The sequence below is a fragment of the Sinocyclocheilus grahami genome, unplaced genomic scaffold (genome assembly GCF_001515645.1).
Source record: "Sinocyclocheilus grahami isolate Dianchi unplaced genomic scaffold, SAMN03320097.WGS_v1.1 scaffold1168.1, whole genome shotgun sequence".
NCBI lineage: Eukaryota > Metazoa > Chordata > Actinopteri > Cypriniformes > Cyprinidae > Sinocyclocheilus > Sinocyclocheilus grahami.
This window is the reverse complement of record NW_015506347.1, coordinates 105,037-126,017: the sequence shown is the minus strand read 5'-3', so window position 1 is coordinate 126,017 and position 20,981 is coordinate 105,037. Positions and strand designations below refer to the sequence as shown.

The 20,981-nt window shown below is 36.2% G+C and overlaps 1 protein-coding gene and 2 pseudogenes across 1 annotated transcript; all 3 read right to left on the bottom strand.

Annotated features, from left to right (window-relative positions):
• Positions 1-290: 290 nt before the first annotated feature.
• Positions 291-3,267, bottom strand: LOC107567546 (retinol-binding protein 1-like; annotated as a pseudogene).
• A 2,294-nt stretch (positions 3,268-5,561) lies between these two features.
• LOC107567545 (retinol-binding protein 1-like) lies at positions 5,562-10,538 on the bottom strand (annotated as a pseudogene).
• A 1,742-nt stretch (positions 10,539-12,280) lies between these two features.
• LOC107567552 (nicotinamide/nicotinic acid mononucleotide adenylyltransferase 3-like) lies at positions 12,281-19,952 on the bottom strand. Its single transcript, XM_016253238.1, has 4 exons — positions 19,686-19,952; positions 17,737-17,920; positions 15,451-15,512; positions 12,281-13,580 (listed from the first exon to the last, which is right to left on the bottom strand). Exons 1-4 carry the CDS (start codon positions 19,792-19,794, stop codon positions 13,186-13,188), a joined length of 750 nt encoding a protein of 249 aa, XP_016108724.1. The 5' UTR covers positions 19,795-19,952; the 3' UTR covers positions 12,281-13,185.
• Between the last annotated feature and the right edge of the window lie 1,029 nt (positions 19,953-20,981).

Here is a 20,981-nt window from a genome sequence, read left to right as displayed (position 1 = left end):
GTTGAAAGACGGAGCAAGAGGCAATACTGAAACACCATCTAAGTTGTTCGCCAATCACAACGCACTGGGACAGCTAACCAACCACAACACATTTTGTTTTTTCGGAAGGCGGACCTTCATCAAAGCCGGAACTAATCAAGCCGTTTGTGCCAGGATGGAGAGAAAGTTATTGTAATAATGTAAATTATGTGAAAAATAATGTGTTTTTCGAACAACCAAGCATGAGAGCATGTTCTAGTACACCCCCAAAACAAAATCAAGACTTTGTAAAAGAGCATAATAGGACCCCTTTAAGACTTCTTGAAAACCTGCTTGCCCACGACTCCAGCTGCTTTCAGCTCCTGCATAGAAAATATACAGAACATAATTATAAAATTTTTAAATCCTCCAGGTCAAAGGTCATCTGAATCAATAACTTTCATATCAGGTGCCTATGTGCTTTTCAAAATACGTTCCTTTTTGTTGTCTCTATAAATTGCACTTTTTATCAGCAGGTGGCGGTATGTACCTAAATATAGATTCTTCAACACACCTTAGACACCCTTTTGCCAAAGGGGTTGCTTGGGCTAATTAAGCACAATGTCGCACAGATGTGGTCAACCATCTGTTGTTAACATTTCAAATGAGCACAATAGCCTTGTAATGATAATATTGTCCTGGCGCCCCCTGCACAATGAGCCACTAATTCACATTGGTGATCACATGTCATTTGTAGCATCAGTAACCATGTGTTTTACTCTAACTCACGGTTTCCAAAAACAAAGTAATTGCTAAACGAGGGCAAAGTAGTGTGTATAAGAAAAGATGTTTAGTTTATATACCCTTTAATCCAGTGGGTCCAGCCCTTGCCTTCGATCTCTCCTTTCTGCACACACACTCTCCATCCCAGATGATGGTGATCTGTGGGAATAAATCTTGCAAAGAAGAAAAACATTGCTGTTTAAATGAGCAAACTGTGAAAATTATTATTTGTTACTTTAACTAACATAAATTATTGTTTTGTTGTTTAAAAATGATTACCTATTATTTTAAGTGGGACGGTTTTATGTAGGATTGTTGTGCCAGTGAAACTGTAATGGAAGAATGTTGTCAATGTCATTTAAATATTTCTGTGACATAATTTTTCATTTATTCAGCTCATGCTTTAATCAAATAAATTAATGCATGCCTTATAAATATTTTCATGAGACTGAACCATTAAACGTTTAATTTTTTCTAACAACAGCCATCAAAATTGAACAGCTGAATGACTAAAACATAGTACTAAAATTACTAAAACATAGGATAAAACTTTGATGCTTTCACTATTTCAGTCATTGTGGTTTTAAATGGCTTTTTTAGTGATCTGCATTCCATATGAGGGGATTACAATACAATAAGTCATTCAAGTGAACAGAAATTAAATGAAAAAGCAAAAGTTATTTGAGCCATTTCTAGGCTTAAGACTGAAAACAGCAGCAGACAAACACTTCATTAAAGTCCAGTTTTCTCTCTCCATCATGAGTGATTCATAAATACTTCTGGATTATACTGATGTTGGCACACTCACCATACAGTTCCTGCCATCTACTGAACCCAGGTCTTCCTTAAACTCCTGACCAACCACAAAGTCCATGTTATAGTTCCTGAACATGCAGACATTCTTGATAATAAAGTGATCTCTATTCTCTGTGATATCTTTGTCAGGTTGTAACAAAACAGCAATTTTCCTGATAGCAACATTAACATCTTCAGTAATTTTGGGAGAAAAAAAGATTACAAAATTACTAACCCAGTCTGACAGATCTGTTTGTATGATGTTTAAGGAAGCACCTGTTCATTGTTTAAATGCTTTCATTTCAAATGATTTTATATAGCTTATATGTACATAAATTGACCATGGTGGACCATGGCAGTTGAATATAACTTTTTTTTTAAAGTCCAGTAAAAACATCACAGTTGCAGTGACAAGAACAGCAAAACTCTGAAGGACAGCGGCCCTCAAGGACCAAGTTTGGACACCGAGTTTTATTTACCACCATATTAATCGGATCAGCTTCATTACTGCCACACATGTGCTGCTCAGTAGGCTACAACTATATTGGGAAAAACACTCTCACAATGTGCACAATACCATGCATGAGCTATAAACCAACCCTCAAAGCACAAGAAATTTGAACATATAGATTTATGACAGGGGACAATTGTTACATTATTCACATGGATTTACACCGTTCTGCTACATAACCTTTCAGATTAAATGAACTGAAAAGACATTTCTCAGTTGATATGTAAATTAGGAGTCAACAATTCTCAGTGCATCTTGAAGAGAGTGACATTAATTTGTGATTCAAGCACAATACAGCGGAAATCTATTTTCACTTAAAAAAAAAAATCCTAATGTTTTTTATAGTAGAAAATGCTTTTTGCTCACATGAACTTTACTAATTTATCATCTCAATTAACTCATTAGGCTTTATTTCTGAATCATCCAGATTGAATCTAACGCATGCATACTATGTTTGGAAGCATGGAGAGCAATAATAAAGAATTCTTAAAAGCTACAGGCATGATTGATAAGTAAGAAATTTATAAAAGTTAAAGAGGATTTAAAATGCAGATATCAGATTCAAGTAATATCCACTTTATACACCTCCTCAAACTCCTGGCAAAGTTAGTCAATGTCATGCCATCAATGCTGACTGTCTCATCGATGAAGTGATCTTTATTCTCAGTGATGCTGTTGCTGGCTTCATCACGGCGGCAGTTTTCCTAATAGCAACATTTGTGTCTGCCAGGAACCGGAGCCAAAATCAGAATGAGATTACTTAACTCACAGTGTGTATATTTATTATTTTCTGTTAGTTTTGTGTTTTCATTTCAGAGACAGATTGAAAACAAATACACTATGTGACATATTTGCACACATATATGCAGTAGTTTACAATGTACTGTATGTACATGTATATAACTTGTCCATTTGTGTTTGTATTTGTATATGTGTGTGTGTGTGTATACTGTATATCAAATGAGTGAAATTCAGTTATAAGAATATTAAATATTTGTTACTCTTTAATTTAATTAATAATTAGTAGGAATATGAAGCCCTACTCAGTAATGTAATTATGTTCCAAAGGTTTTATAGTGCAGTGTAATGATAATGTTAATGAAGCCTACAGAAGATTCTCTGCTTTTTGAACTGGTAATTGACTTACCAAGAGCTTTCAGGTACTCATTAGAGTTCTAAATTGAGATAATTTTCCAACAGTTTTTATAATCAGCTGGCATTTTGAATTAGAGCGTGAGGTTTCTTTGACACCGGTGAACATTTGAGGAGATTCAGTGCCGTAATGTCTGCATAAAAGCCCCACATTACAAGTCCCAAATCCAATTAGTAATGATAAGTTCATCATCAGGTTTAGTAGTGTACTTGTTAAAAGAGAAACTCCATCTCCATCCCATGAAGGTTACCTATACATCCAAGTAAATTTGGACCTAAGAATAAAAGAGTTTTGTAATGGTTAGTCTCCTCGTAAGGTACAAGAGATTATGGGTAAACAGACGTCATTTTATTCAGATGTGTTGATAAATGTAAAACAGTATAAAATGTATTATTTTGCTTGCACGATCTGTCGTAGGTTTAAAAGTTCAAGGTGTGCTGAACATGGAGCAATACAAGCTTCTGTGGATATTATTGTTGAAGTAATAAATGCTAAATTGCCCTGTGTATGCTTTGTTTTTATTTGCTAGCTCAAATGTACATTTCCTCCCTCACAAAGATTTGACCTTGTCCACCTTTGCTAAACATGTTAATTTCTGTGTATTTTAGTCCAGAGGAACATGGCCACACTTTGAGCTGCACGAGTACAAATAGGCCATTATTTCAAAAAAGAAAATCGTTCACCCAAAAATTACAATTTGCATTTATATCACTTGCTTACCAATGGATCCTCTGCAGTGAATGAGTGCCGTTAGAATGAGAGTCAAAACAGATTATTAAATCCATTCCAAATGACTCACCAATAAGTGAAAAGCTGCATGTTGGTAAGAAACAAATTCATCAAGACATTTTAACTATAAATCATTGCATCTGGCCAAAATATGACTCCATAATCCATAATAAAGCTTCCTCCAGTTGTCCTCTCACATTAGAATCCACCAACATGTTTGTTTAGAACCGTTTTCGCTTGTGAACAGTGCTTGATCTGTGCATATTTCTCTCCTGATTCAGATAAGACGACTTTTTCACTGGAGAAAGCAATATTATGCACAAAGGACATTTTTTTAGTTGGATTTTAGGTGTAAGCAATGGTTTGTTACAAATATCTTAAATTATATATATTTTTTGCAGCTTTTCACTTCACAAGACATTAATTGTTGGACTGGAGTCGCTTGGATTATTGTGATGTTTTTATTAGCTGTTTGGACTCTCATTCTGATGGCACCCATTCACTGCAGAGGATCCATTGGTAAGCAAGTCATGTAATCTACATCTTGGACGGTCTGAGGATGAGTAAAGTTTCAGCAAATTTTCATTTTTGGCTCAACTATTCCTTTGAGTAAATGAAGACCCAAAAATATATTTGGAGCCATTAGCATGGAAAAAAAGGAAGTGGACGCTGTGTGGGCTGCCAATGTAGGGTGAACATTTTTCACTGAAAGGAACACCTGGCAGGAAGCCGTTGATAGACTCAGGGCCAAATATGGAAAATGAACGGTTGCACCGATTTTACTAGACAGTGCTCTGTAGTTATCAACAAACTGCCAATTATGTTCCTTTCGTACTCTTGTTAAGTGGCTGGCTGGATGGGTGCTGCTTAGTTCACTTCTTAATATTCATGTAATACTTAAGAACCACTGAAGCATATCTCAGCAATAATGAAAAGTGAACATGCCAACCTGGATTCTCTAAAGTATATACAAAAACAGCAGCAATATTTAATTTAGATTCTTGCTGGTATACCTTTATTAAACTAGTGTGTTGATAGAAAGTTCAAGCAAACACATTTAGATGCATATGAACAGCAGAGCGCAATGCATTTCTCATTATTTCACTGATTTATGGATTCTTTTGTGTGCACAGTCACAGAGGCATGATGGGAAGGAAAGCAAAACCCTGCCATGCTCAGAACCCAAGAGACTGACAGGCTCTTCAATCAGAGCGACAGCAGCTGGGCGGCACTCAGACTCGTCACATCATTTTTCCTTCTGCACATCCTCTCTGGAGTCTAATTATATTTATGTATCCCCGATCTGAGGAATCTTCTTGTTGTGTCCAAGACAATATCCTGACGCACCTATTGTTTGATAGTTCACTTACAGAGCAGCTTATCCCAGTGTTCTCTACCACTAATGTAAATAACATCTAAATGACAAACGTCGCACCAACGAAGGAAAGTCACTGGAGATCTTCCTCTGTGAGGATAAGAACAAACAAGCATTTATAGATTGTGACAGACTATCACAGATGGTGCATGGCTTTCACAATAGACGGATAGATGTAGGAAGATGTGGCGTGAATTTATATACCTTAAAGTGTTGGATTTTCCTGGATCTCTTGCAGGTGTTCAGTCGGTAGGGGTTTAAAACTTTTTGAAGACCTGTTTACTCACGATCCCAGCAGCTCTCAGCTCCTGCATACAAAGAAAACACGCTTAAAGGGATAGTTGTCTTTTTTTCTCATTTTGTCTCTCATAGTTGAGGTATACCTATGATGAAAATTACAGGCCTCTCTCATCTTTTTAAGTGGGAGAACTTGCACAATTGGTGGCTGACTAAATACTTTTTTTCCCCACTGTATGAACATTCTGTCATCATTTACTCTAGGGTAGATCATATGTCCTATTTCCCCCGGACACGTCCTGGCTGGGATTTCTAAATCAGGTTTTGGATCTGTTTTCCTATTGATGTTCTCTATACAGGCTACGAGTATTTGCATTGCTTTGACTGTTCTCTGTAGATCCCAGCTTCTCACACAGCACGATGCCTGCACGCTATTGGTCAAACTACCTGTCAGTCATTACCTTCAGCAAGCATGAAAACAACAGGGAAAAACAAAGCTAAAACCCAAACATTTGAAAAATAATAAACCGTTTTCCACTTTCTCCACAATGGAACATCCCATGGATGCTAAAGCTTCTTTATGGAACCATCGATGCCAATAAAATACATTTATTTTAAGAGTAGATTTTATTTCGGCTATAATTAGCATGGTAAATGTTCCCTAACAGCGGTCTTTTTCAACACAACACTAGAATGTATATAACTTTCAACCAGCTGGTGTCACAATGTCAGTTCTTTGGTAATGCTGCGGCAACGCAGTCAGTATATTATGCACGATCAAACGTGCAGATGAAGCCTAACATCTGTTGTTATTACCTCCACCCATCATATTCCAGTCAACTTCATTTAAAAATCCTATCAAATCATAATGATGGTGTTTGACACCCATTAGAATGATTTAAATGGTTCAAATGCATTTAAGCAATCAATCTGTCAGTGTTGTGCTTTTTCAGGTTCATCATCACAGGGCTGAACGTTTTGAGATTTGAATATAGCTCTTCCCCCACCATCTGCCGTGTACCTCCTAGCCCAAACAATTTTTGAGCTGCTGTATTGTATACACTTTAGGCTATTTCTGATATATACCAGCTCTATGCGAAACAATCATACCTGGGAGGGAATACCATCAAGGGCATTAAATGAAATGCATGAGAACTGGCCTACCAAGTGAAGTTCATCTCCCTCAATCCAGTGGGTCCAGCCCCTCCCCTCGAACTCTCCTTTCTGCACACATACCAGATTATCTCCATCCCAGGTGATAGTGGTCTATAATGCATAACAGAGATTTATTTTTAACATATACTGTATACAGCAAAAATAGAGTTAAGTTAGGACTGCGAAGAAGAAAGGAAGCAGAACAGATTTTGCAGTGGGATGAGAAGAGCACATCTTTACTTTATCAAAACAAAAAGAAAATTAAATCTGACCCACAATAAATGTGTTTGCACTGCAATTATATGCTGCACAAAGAGAAGCATGTTGAATATGCCTCTTACCAGATAGCAGGAATGAAAAAAACGCAATGCTGGGCACTGTTAGGACTGAATGGGGTGAGGAAAAACTTCACAGGCCTTTTTTGTGTGTGTGAGTTATATCAGAAAGTAAACTTGAACAAGAGCCTGTTTTTTTAGAGAGGAGACATGTCCAGTGCAGAATAACTAACACATTCCTCAGTGTTGTTATTGGTAAACTAAAACTAAAAGTATTCATATAAACATAAAACACATTTTTAATAAAGCTTAAATAAAATATAAATATTAGATGAAAATTCAAACTGACAAAAGAACATAACAGATTTCCTAAAAAATGAACTGAAATTAAAAAAGAAAACTGAAAATGTAAAATTAATAAAGAGCTGAATATTAGATGAAAACCTTAAACTAAATAAAAATTTTGAAATACTTTCTTGGCAACTAACTGAAATAAAACTATAACTGAAATACAAATAAATTACTATTTAGACATATTAAAAGGTTAAAAACTAATAAGAATGAAAATAGCACATAGCAAAATTCCTAAAAATGTAATTAAAATAAAAAATCACAATGAAAATACCAAAATTACTTAAATGCTAATTTAACAGTAACTAAGAGTATATAAATAATACTAAAATACACTTGTATGTGTGCTGGACTACAAGCTGCCTTTCCAGTATCTCCAACATTCATGTACAAATGTCACATTTGAACATTTTGCAGTGTATTTTAAATAGCGTTTAAAGAATACAGTTCAAGTGCAAACATATTGGCAAATCTCACCTTGCACCTTGCTTTGATTTGAATACATCCCATCCAATTGGGCAGTCACATACAATCTAGCCTCAAAAGTTTAAATACTGCAACACATCTGAATTGTATCTGAAAAACCTGCATATATAATAAGAACTCCACGCAGCTTCCGTACGACTCTCTATTGTAAATGAATGACTACCGGTCTGTTGTTTGTCAGAGAGATTGAAAAGGTGGCTTTAGGGGTTAAGCAAAAAAAAAAAAAAAGAAACATGATTATCTCTGTATCTCTGCAATCGTCTCAACACAGGCCTTAGATATACCAAGTTTCTCCAAAAGACAGGAAAAGCGAGAGGAAAATGAAAGGAGAGAGTAACACTTCTTATTAGATTAAAGAGCCAATTATTGCTCTCATTTCACACTTTCCCCTTTTCTCATTAGTTGAGATTGTGGACTGTAAATGACATGCACAGTTAGTGATTCTCAAGGGCAATGAAATTATACAAATGACAACCCTATAAGATAATTATTATAGCGAAAATCACATGACTCAGACTGATCCTGGAATGTTATAAACTTTTTGTGAAAATAAGTATAATAAACCATGCAAGCCTATTAATTTAAACTCGCTTCTTAAAGGGATAGTTCACCCAAAAATGAAAAGTCTGTCATTAATTACTAACCCTCATGTCGTTCCAAACCCGTAAGACCTCTTCGGAACACAAATTAAGATATTTTTGATGGAATCTGAGAGCTCTTTGACCCTCCCATAGACAGCAAAGGTACTACCACGATCAATGTCCAGAAACGTAACAAGGAGATCGGTAATAATCCATGTGACATCAGGGGTTCAACCGTAATATTACGAAGCTTACGAGAAAATTTATTCAACAATTCGTCTCCTCCTAGCGCCATTTTGGAGAGTATCCACTGAACGCAAACAGCGTATGTTGTTTTGTGTCAGCCGCACCACACGGATACATTTTCTACATTGTTTGTGCTTTGATTTGAACGAAAACAACGAATCCGTGTGGTGCAAAGCATAAGCATTGATGGAGAATCAAACACGTAATCCTGCAAGTTCATATTGAGCCAAAAAGCAAAGTTTAATAAATAGCATTAAGGCTATTTTGAGTAGTACTTTATAATAAAAAGATTTAAACTATGCTTTTAAGCTCTCAAGCCTCAAAGTGTTTGCCTTGAAAGTTTGCTCCCCATACATTTCCTGTCATCCACTCCACTCAGATCTTCCTCAAACTCCGGACCCACCACAAAGTCCATGTTGTAGTTCCTGACAGTGCTGAAAGTCTTTATGATGAAGTGATCTCCATTCTGAGTGATGTCTTTATCAGGCTTCAGCAGGGTGGCAATCTCTCTAACAGCTACATTTACATCTGGAAAAGAAAATTATAGCCCCATGTGAAAATGTGAATTTCCCAGGATACCCTTTTAAAACAGTACAGTACTCCAGCAATACCACAGTACAGTCATTGTTACAGGTGGAAATAACATGGTACTTCATCACCATGATGAGACATGCACCATGGTATTTATATAGTAATCCAAGGAATACCAAAGGTACATGTCCAGTCTGCTGCTAGTAAAAAATGAGAAAAGGACAAAAATACTACGTAGAAAACTACCATTTACCTTACAATTTACCATCACAGCCATAGTAGGCCATACAGAGAGCCTCACTTTCACTAAAATCACTTTAATAAAAAACTTTATTTTTGTTTTCCATCTATGCAACACATAAACAGTGGATACAATATAATTTTTCAAAATTTATGCTAGGACAGTAAATCATCCAATTTTAACACTGATTTCACAATACATGCAGGACGATAGAGGAGGTCAAGTTAATAAAAAAAAGTTATTATACATAACAAAACCTGAGAAAATAGGTATATCACATGGCATCTTGTTACGAATTACAATTTTTTAAATTTTTTTTTTGGGGGGGGGATTTAAGCTTGGAATTTGATTAGAAAAAGCTAAATGGTCACACTTGTAATTCAGTCTTCAGAAATGACCACCATAGGAAATTAATATAAATACAAAAAATACGAAAATACTACTAATCTAGAAATCAGCCATGAGTAAATATAGTCTTCGATAATGTCTAACTATACGAATGCAAAACTTGATAAAGTAATTATTTCTGAAAATACTCTTACAAGCCTTATGTATAGGCTATATACACATTGTTTTACATATGATAATATTTCTCTCAGCAGATGGCACCAATCTTTCTGCTATGCATTGCATTGTAATTACCTTTGCTCTATTTTTAACTTATAATTCGTTTTTTCCAAACATTAGTTTAGAAAAAAATAAATAATTACTTAAAAAGAGGTGAAGATTGTCTAGTACCCACTCAAAATAGAACATTTTAAAGAATAAATATTAAAACACAATACAGAAATATGGTAGCCCACATTTATTTCATTAAAAAGAACATTACACTTACATTGTCCTCAGGCTCGGTCTGTTTTGACCTCTGTGTAACCGCTAAGTGAGGAATACCAGAGGGTTTATCTAATGTTGTAAAAGAGCCACAAAACTCACCCAGAGCTTTCAGGTAGGCTACTCTTCAAAGTTCTCGTTGGAGATCATTTTCCAGTAGCCGTTGTAATCAGCAGTCATTTCGAATTACTCCACTGATGAGTTTGTTCAAGGAAGACCCGATCTCGCCATTCCCCTGCAAACAAATGCTTTTTATCTGAAAGAAACCCTCATCGTCATGATCCGATTACTTGTGAATTAATTTTTTCTTCTTTGTTATGGAAACCGTATCTCTGCCTCTAGAGTTTGGATTCATCATCTCAAACTTGGATGCGATATCACACCATGTAATTACATCACTTAAACTCTGTGATCGAGCGCTGTAGGGAATAGACCGGGGCTAGTTGTCACAAGGGCCAGGGCCGGATTTAGTGATTTGGGGGCCCCAGGCAAAATACAGAAATTTTAATTTTATTTACTTTTTTTTTAGAAATTCTGTGTTGTGTATTTTCATTTTTCTGGTAATCAAATGAAGGCAAAAACATGAATCTATCTTTTATTCCAATGAAAATTAAACAAACCCTTTAATTTTTGTACATTCAAAATGCTACACAACAGAAGTTTACTGTGTAACGAGCAATGTCACAGAATTCGACAAATATTGAATTAATAAATCAAATGCAATTCAGTACACTTCAATCAAACCGCGATATGGACTAGTGTATGTGAAATACTATTTAGCTACTACAGGCGAAACGGGCGTCTGCGCCGTTCATTCCGTCACATTCCGCGTTACACAGTAAACTCCGTTTTTATGAATAGATTCCGGGATTCCGTCCCCATTTTCTACATCGCCCTACTTTTGCTAAGAAGCACGTTCAACGCGGACGCACAGACGGTTGTCGTGCTAATGAAAACCACAGCAACCACTTGTGTGTCCGCACTGAACGCGCATCTCGCATTTAAAAAGCATTTTAGGGGGCCCTTGGCTTTTGGGGGGCCCAAGGCGTTCGCCTACCTTTGCCTAATGGTTAAGTCCGCCTCTGACAAGGGCTGCATCTTAGTAGCTATGTTTTGAGTGGCAAGTTCTCAAATGTTTTACATCTAAAGTAATCTATTTTTCAATATTAATCATTAATATGTATTATTACAGACCTGAATTTTTTTCACTGAACAAATTTTTTTTTTATCCACTTGATATTTGCTCTTCTCCAATATAGAAATAAGTCTAAAAAACAAGATTTGTGCCAACTCATTTTTTTATAAGATGTTTTTCATGTCCACTATAATGGACACCAGGACTGAATCCCCATATCTTAACCATACATAATAAGTAGAGCTTGTGCACTATAGTTGAACTAGTGTTTAAGATTTTGAAAAGAACACATACTATAAGAATTAACAATGCAGTAAGAATGTGGAAAAAAAGGTAAGACGATATGAAGTAAAAAAAAAAAAACCCAGTTTGATCCTTTTTGTTGGTTGAAGTGGGTGAATCTGAGTATATGTATACATTTCTTTGTGTGTATGTGAATGAGTTTATGTGTACTTGCTGATTGTTTTGATGAATATATGATTGTGTGCATTATAGCATCAAGGCATCAGTCAATCAATAAGATTAAGTTAGGAGTCATATCTTCATTGTGATTGGTCGATCAGGGACCAATCAGTGACCAGTCATGGCTCATATGTATATAATTTTATTGGTTTAAACAAAAAATCATGTGATGTCAATTTGCATTGTCCGAAGGGGTTAATAATGCAGTGTTTTACATATTTGCAGTTTCATAATAGTTTTATTTTACTGTTTGAATTTCACTGAAAGGATTAGTCTGTTTAATGGTAGGTCCCATTGTGACAACTTACCCCATATAATGTGGCAACATGCTATTGATAACAATAAAAAAACCTCTAACACATAACAGATTTTTAAAAATAAAATAGCAACTAAAAATAGAATTTCAATTCAATTCTTAGAATAATGCACATAAAATACCCTTTTTGTAATCTTTTATTGTTACAGGTGATGAACTCTTTATATTCTTGTAGACTTTATTGCGCATCTGTCTATTTGCTCTTCAAATAAAAAAAACGTAGGTTTGTGCTTAATATAAGATTAAATCGAATTGTCACTCCTTACATCTGCCAGTTAAAGTGTCTGAAGATTTGAATTGGCACACACGGCTCTTCTGTACAAAGCAACGGTCATCTAGAAGTGTGGGACTAGTGTTGAATTAATTCCTCTGGCTTTTCTTTCAAGACAGCATGAATAAAGGCATTCTTTTAAAACCCAAACTCCACACAAAGACTGTCAGCAGGAGGGCTTCAACACTGCAAAAAACACCCTTAAAGCAACTAGCCGGTTTGAGTCAAAACTCACAGTCAGCGGTACAAGAAAAAAGAAGCGATTCAGACAGACATCGCCTCAAATATCCCAATCTACATTCTTCTAATTTTTATTTTGTCAGAAACTCTTTTTCCCCCCACTGACAAAGCTTGATGAAACATCTTTAGGGATCTGACAACATGAATGATGCTTTCTGTGCAAATGGGAATGGAAGAAGCAGTGTTTGCTCTCTAAAGTGTAAAGGCTCTGTTATTTATCCTCCTTGTGACATTCAGCAAAAGTCAACAAATCCCAGACCTGCCGAACATAGACCTACAGCTCTGCAGTGATCTGGCAAATCGAACTCCTGCAGAGACAGGATCAATTCCTAAATCCCTCTCTACACATTACACTAGGAAACCATGGTCATGGATAAAGCTCACTTTACACCAGACAAAATATGCAACTCTTCTAAAGCTGCTTTCACATCTTCAAAATGAAGAGTAAGAGAAAAATGTAATCTTTTGAAACATATTTTGCAATTACTTGAGACCAAGACCACTGAAGGCTATTTCCTGTACATCAGTCTTGTATTGTTTGCATGGTAAGAGGTCGTAGTTTAACATCTTTGTTCTTCATCTCACTGTCTTGTGTATAAAGGTTGTGCTCTCTTATGTAATCAATGACTGAGTCTGGTAAGAGATATTTAACACTCTGGCCTCTCCGTAGGGCTCGTCGGACCTCTGTAGCACTGATCTCATTGTGGACCCACTCCCGAACGAGAAAAATGCGCCGCCGGTGCCTGGACAACAAGTCAGACTCGTGTATAGCCCGGTCTGGTTGCAGGCTACCTCTGCTCACACAGACCAGTCCAAAGCAGCCCACCACCTCCTCTACATGATCATCCCTCCACAGACCAGGAACCTTAAAGGTGTCCATGAAATCTGCTCCGCAAAGCAGCTTCAGCCGAGGAACATCTGTAGGGGAGAAAGTGATCACATTGTTGATTGTTTTTTATATATAAATTAAACAAACAGTTCACCCAAAAATGAAAATTTGCTTAAAATGTGCTCATCTTCAGGCTATTCAAGAACAGCATTTGAGAAATTCATTACATCACTTGCTCCCCAATGGATCCTCTACAATGAATGGGTGCCTTCAGAGATTTCAAACAGCTGATTAAAACATCCATTGGCAAGTGATGTAAATTTCTCCAAATCTGTTCTGATGAAGAATGTTTGACACTACTTGAACCCATGCCTGAAATCTGCAAAAATCTCAATTTGTCTTTCCTCAATGCTTCATTAGAATTCACTTCATAGCCAGCATTGCAAGGGCTCCACCTCAGCAGTGATATTTACAGGATATGAAAGAATCAATAGTGTGCTTTTAACTCTAGTTCTCTCACTATAGCATGTGTTTGAGCAGACATGAATTGCAGGGGGCAGGAAATGAACCTTGGCGGCCCACTAAAGCTCTTTATTTCTACTCCATGTGGCTATAAATAGATCTAAAGAAATGTATGCGCAACACTGCATGGGGATGAGGAAATACCACCCCTTTTCATAACTATTCTAATAATGAATACATTCATGAAAAACACAGTAAAGAAAAGCATTCCAATACAAACACTAATATTTCCAGACAATAATCTATGGCTTAATTCAGTAAGCGCCAGATTCCTTTGAATTGCCTAAATGGGGTTTGCATGAAAGCAATTTAATAAAAAATAATCCCTGAGATAATTCAACATGAAATCTAAAATTAAACGGATCTCTTTCTTTGAAAATGTCAATGCTTTTGAACGCCTTTTAAGCCAATTCCGACTAATGTGTTTATTAATCATTGTAACAGAAGGATGAATAGGAGTTTCTTTATGTAATATTCAGTCCAAAGCAGTAACTGTTTGTTATTAGAAAGACAAAAAGTAGCAAAAGTTACATTTTTAGGCTGGTCTGCCTGAGAGGTCTAACAGTGCTCGTCAGTCAAAGTGATTAAGCTGGCCAATCAAAATCAAAGAGAGTGAAAGAGTCTCTTCAGTTTTTAACATAAAAAGTGCAAGGTAAGATTTAATTAGCTGAACATTTAATATATGACAACTGTTTTATGAATTGAAATATAGGCTGAATCATTTGTGTGATTAATGTAATTTAACATATTAGCCATACCAATAAGAGTGAATGAGTCCACATAAAAAAAAAAATAATTCAAATTCATCCTTCACAAAAATTCAGTTCTTTCTTTTTCTTCATTTCCTTCAATTCATTTAAATCCTTTAAATCTTTAATTCCTTTAAACAAAAAGGCCATTACTACCCTCCCCCTTCCAAAAAAAATTGTTCACCCCCATGTTCAAAACATGGTTACGTCCTTGATTCAGTCCACTGTCAAACAAAAGAAATTACACATGAAAAAATAGCATTAGAGTTTGCACTGAATAAAGGAATAAAGGTTTTGAGATAACAGGGTATTTGTCTGCATGTGTTCTATCATTCTTGGCACTTGTCTTGTTATAAAGTTGTCCTGGCTATTAATCTCAGCTTCATTAACAGTCTGAGCACGCTTGTCTTAAGCTCAGTCATCCTGTGGAGGGTATTAGGGCTTCATTAGCATGCTCCTCTACAGCAACCTCAAATAAAAGCACTGTTGAAAAGAGGCCTAACAGCACTTTTGCTGGCCAGAGAGAAGACAACAGCCTGTTTTAAATGCATCAGACTTATCTAAAGTGATTAGCAAAGACGGAAAAGGCTCTGTTGGGCCAGAGAGGAGGCTTAGAGGAAACTGAACTGTGATGAGAGGTTTCTGTGCCAATTTTATAAAGACATATTGAGATGTGGGTGGAGCTTACCAGAGGCTGTGGGCGGGTCCTTGCTGTTGTGGTACTGGGCAGCTATGCGGTCATAGTGGTACCTGTGTTAAGTGAGGCAGGGAGAAACAAACACAACAGATAAGCAACTGTGAGCATGAACGGATACAGTGTAGGTAATCAGCTTATGAATCTAGGAGAAGCTTTACATTCATACAGAATTACATGAGCCTATACTGTAGATACAGTATCTCAACTTTTCTCACAAAAGGCTATAATCAGCTTTGTTGTTGCTTAAATGCAGATAGTGTGCAACCTCTACAAGGAGATTATTGTATGTGTGTGTTTAATGTATAAAGTGAATAGCGGACTTTAAGGTATAAGAGCTTGTGCATGATAAAGTGTACAGTGTGGAATGAACCAATAGCAGAACCAACCAGGGCTGTGCACCATTCAGAATTTGAATTGAATTTGAACTGAGGTAGCCAAAAAGGATGTAGAATTGTTTAGATAGATAGAATGACAGAACGATAGATAGATAGAACGATACATAGATATTGTGTCACATGATCCTTCATAGTTCTAATATGTTGACAGACATAGATATAGATAGATAGAATGACAGAATGATAGACAGAATGACAAACAGATTTTTCATGATTCTTTGATGAATAGAAAGTTTAAAAGCACAGCATTTATTTGAAATTGTTCATTTTTGATCAATTTGATATATGCTGGTTGAATCTACTTTTGAACGGTAGATAGAATGATGAAGATAGATAGATAAATCTCATTGGTATGCATTCTCTATGTGAAGGATACATGCAATGCTGGTACAATTTGGCCAAAAGGACTCTTATAAGGCACCTACCTTCTTTGAAGGCAGCAGAAGCCTTTGTGTCAGAAGTACACCTTGTTGCTTCCTATGCTGAATAGATTTTGTAACAGAGCCTGTATGTACGCAGCATAGCACTACTGTATGTCCTTTAAAAATAGCAAAAACTCAACCTGGTAATTTATCACATAGGTCAACTGCAAGGGCATATAATCAATTGTGCAATTTCATCCAATTCTGCCAGGAAGTAAATAACGAACCTAGAAATACAAAGCCCTGGCACAGGCCCCTAGCGCAAGAGCAGCCATCCTCCTCCCTGGCATCGGAGCATTAATTAGTTAACGTTCTTAGAATTGACAAGACAGTTGACCCTGAGTGGTCAGCTAAATATCTACAGCGATTCTAAAATATGAATAGTTAATTATAACTAGTTATGGTTAATTATTCATATTTCCCCATGAGCTGATTCGCTACACACCTAAGGGTATAGCTAGCAGTTGGCATAAAACTAAATTTGAGTGCTCTGAGGGGTCCTTAAACAGTCTCTTGTTACTTTTATATATCTTTAGGGATTCAAGAGGAGGAATGGCACATCACGACGAAAAGAGGGGACAAGAATTTGGCACGGTTGCAAAACGAAAACCACTAGCAGCCAAATACTAAAGGATGATGGGATGTTTCATGTTCTCTGTGGCAGAATCTGAGGAGAATGGAAACTGTGGCCGTTATGATGGATAGTAGGGCTGGAATGAGTCACGTCAGCGCCTGGCTATTTGATATCTTTTACACAGGGAATTTAAGGATTCGGCTCCAATAAAGTTTTGGCTTTAGTTCAGGTATTTCGAAGATGACAGCGAGTTTGTGAAGTCCTTCACAGAGGGTAATGCAAGGTGAATTCACATATAAAGGCAACATATAAAATATAAATGCAACATGAAATATTTCTACAGTAAAGTTTTAATTTCTATATTCCATACCTACGTATATACCTTGCCAATGTTTGTCATTCTTTTATCTTCTTCTTGTATATATTGCACAATATAAATGAGACTTCTGGGTATTCATTTGTGAGATATAACACTCTTTAAGCCCTAATGTGCACCATCAGTTCATCTAAGAGAAGAATAAGCCAATATCAGACATAACTATATGCCGTATCATAAACTGTCATTCATTTTAATAACACCAGTATGTTTAAAATTTGAACAGTGCTTTTGAAGTAAAGAAAAAAGGCAACTTTCCTATCATCGAAAATGACTCTAAAGCTGCACTTCTGAGCAGTTCCTGGGATAATGGAAGTGCAATCAGCATTTAGCACCCCATCTGTCAAAACCGGTTAATGTTTCCTTTACAGCCAGTGTCCCAGTTGTGTTAAAAGACTCAAATGTGACTTGCCTTGTCAAACTTTTGACTGGATAAATGATTTGCGCTAGTCATGGTAAGAAGCCAATGCAGAATACTTTTCTAAAATTGTTCTTTATATTTATATTCACCTCATGGTCACCACAGTCTCTGTCCAATCCACCTGCTGGCTCTCCCAGTCATCTACAGAAACCCAGTGAGAGCTCTGCAGGGCCAGTCTTGCCATAGCAAGTCGATGTTTAGAAGCAACAAGACCCTGTTTACCATAATTATCACCGACAGGAGATACAATGCCACCAACCACATGATACAGACCTGCAAAATGGAGAGAGACAACATATCTGACCCAAAAAGAGTGAAGTAGATGACAAATTAGATGTCAAATATAAAACAAATCACAGTTCCTGTAGCTCAAACAGTAAAAAAAATGCCAACAACATAGGTTCTATTCCTAGGAAATGCATAAACTGATAAAATGTGTACCATGAATGCAATACAATAGAGGGTTTTGGATTAAAGGAATAGTTAACCCATAAATGAAAATTTGCTCACCCATGAGTTTGTTTCTTCATCGGAAACAGGAGAAATTTGGCATCACATCACTTCCTCACCAATGGATCCTCTGCAGTGAATGGGTGCCGTCAGAATGAGAGCTCAAACAGCTGATAAAAACACAATAATCCACACAACTCCAGGCCATAAATCAACATTTGGGAAGCGAAAGGTTGTGTGTTTGTAATAAACAAAACCATCAAGACATTTTTAACTTCAAAACGTTGCTTTCAACTAAACTATGAGTCCTCTATATAACAAAAATGGTCCAAAACGGTTCTAAACAAATAAGTTTAATAAATAAATAAAGATTTTGGTGTGAGAAGACAACAGGGGATGAACTTTTTCACTGAAGAAATTGTTATTATGGACTGGTATTTTATCCAGAAGCAACAGTTTAAAGTCAAAACATCTTAAAGATGGATTTGTTACTTATGAACAAGCAGCTTTTCGTTTCATTAAGACATGAATTGATGGACTGTAGTGTCGTGTAGATTACTGTGATATTTTTATCAGCTGTTTGAACTCATTCTGATGGCATCCATTCACCGCTATTGGTGAGCAACTGATGTATTCTTAAATTTTTTTCCATATCTGTTCTGATGAAGAATCAAACTCATCTACATCTTATCATCTAGTAAATTTTCAGAAAATGTTTATTTTTGGTAGAACTATTCCTCTGAAGTACCGACCATATGAATAAAATGTAAATAATTGTCAGATTATTAAACAGTCATTGATTCCTTTTCTAAGTGCAACAGCCCTGCAAAAGTTTCTAAGCCACTGCACACAAATTAACACAAGCTTTGCATACACAGGCGGACTCTAATGAGTTGCTGAATGCTTAATGTTTTTGCCAAATAATGCTGTAATTTTGCATAGTCAAGATGAATTCACATCATACTGCAAATGTTTTTGCAGTTTCTCATTTAGCTGTGCATGCAAGACATTATAAACCAGAATTAATAAATAAAATTAGTTTTTAAAAATCAGTTTTAATCTTTCATAAAAATGGCAACAAACCACAAACAAGTCTCCAGGCACTCTTGAGGTAATATAAGACGCAAGCTATTTTGGCTACTTGATATGCTATTTCTGCAAGCAATTTTTGAGTACACTGTGTACAGTAAATAAACACAAGCAAAAATGTCAGCATGCCAGCACCATGCAGAGTCTTTTAAGAGGTGCAGTTACACTACGTCTACACTGCAAGCTAGTGGTGGAACACAACAAATTGTTCCAATCATAACCAACAAAATTTGAAATGCTTGCTTGCATTGTAGAACATTTTTCTTGCATTGCTTGCAGCAAAATTGGCATCCTTTCTGAGCCCATATATTTCATATGTCTGGCCTTATAAGGTTAATAGATTTAGACATACTTTAGACTAGAATTAAAAAACAAAATGCAGTTATATAACAGAAATCACTTTAAAGCTACAGGCTCAGAGGGACATTGGAAAGGATGCCAATTTTGGCCTGATAACAGATGATGGCCAATTTCAGGTAAATGAACAGGTGGCACCAACCCGTCTGGTGCATGTGGTCTCTGGCCAGCTCAAACAGCCGCATGTGCTGGTGGGTAATGGGGTTGAAGGAGCCACAGGCCAGCAAAACCAGAGGAATACGGCCAGCCATTTCAGTGTTTCACAGCATAGTAAACACGATAACACTACAATAAACAAACATACATTTCTGTATGTTAAATGTTTTGCTATAAAATGAGAGTACTATCTGGGAACAAATTATGTTATTTAAAGACAATTTATAATGTTCACAAGTGGGATAAATGAGAGCTATGCATACAGTGTGATAACATTTAAAACCAAATAAGCTAAAGTACCATGCCTGAACTTGACTTTGCTCTGTCCTGCATTGGAAACCCTGTGAATTATTGATTATTATAACTGTAGGCCATTAGCGTGTAGATCCTGCACACTTTAACCTTGAATACATGTGACTGGAATTAGTCTTATTAGGCTACTAGTTGTCATGTTTTGTACATGGAAGCAAGTGACATTTATTAATGGTGTTGTTCATTATTTCCAGTTAAAATCTTCTTTCTTCTTTAGTGCCTGAGAAATCCCTTATTGCACACTGAAAAAGCTTTAATTGATCTAAATGTAAGATACTCTTACTGTAGATAAAGTAATAAATAGGCTGTTTTGGCACTGGACTAATCTGTTTGTCAAGTCAAAGTAAACAGTGGAACAAGTGCAAATTACACACTGGACAAGGCACATTTTGTTGACAAAATTACACTGTCTAAACCATACCCTTATTATTTATTAAAACGGGTAAATAGATGGATGGATGCAGAATACATATTGTGTACATTCCTAATAATAAAACTGTGCAGGTACAAGGATGAGAACAGACAAGTATTTTTGTTTAAGGATGAAGAGGCTCGGTTCTTCAAGACATAACATTTTTTATGTCAGTTACAAAAAGGTAGATTGGTCTAAAAGTAAGGCTGAGTACCCCTTGGCATACTGCTAGCTGGTCAAACTATTTCTTAAGACACAGTCTTAACAGAGTGGTTTATGCAACTGGCCCCGTTCTATTCTTGTGTTTACTTATTTGTGTATTTATTCATATTCAGTGTAAATTATCATTTACTAATGTATTCAGCTAATAACTGTTAATAACCATTAACAAGTGTTGTTAGAGCACTGTCATTTTTGCTACAATTTCATGTCAATAAGAAATAAAAGTACCTAAATGACACAACATGTTGTCGTTTTTTTAATGTAAACCCCTAATAGAAGCTACAATAAATTATAAAACAGATAGAGGTTTAAAAAGACCATATTAATAATATGCTA

What these genes read in the sequence shown, in the direction of transcription:
- LOC107567552 (XM_016253238.1), bottom strand. Translation starts at nt 19,794, where the DNA reads ATGGCTGGCCGTATTCCTCTGGTTTTGCTGGCCTGTGGCTCCTTCAAC. An exon ending in GAGACTGTGGTGACCATGAG is followed by an intron (nt 15,513 to 17,736) that starts GTGAATATAAAT and finishes CACTTAACACAG; the next exon opens with GTACCACTATGACCGCATAG. An exon ending in GGACCCGCCCACAGCCTCTG is followed by an intron (nt 13,581 to 15,450) that starts GTAAGCTCCACC and finishes TCTCCCCTACAG; the next exon opens with ATGTTCCTCGGCTGAAGCTG.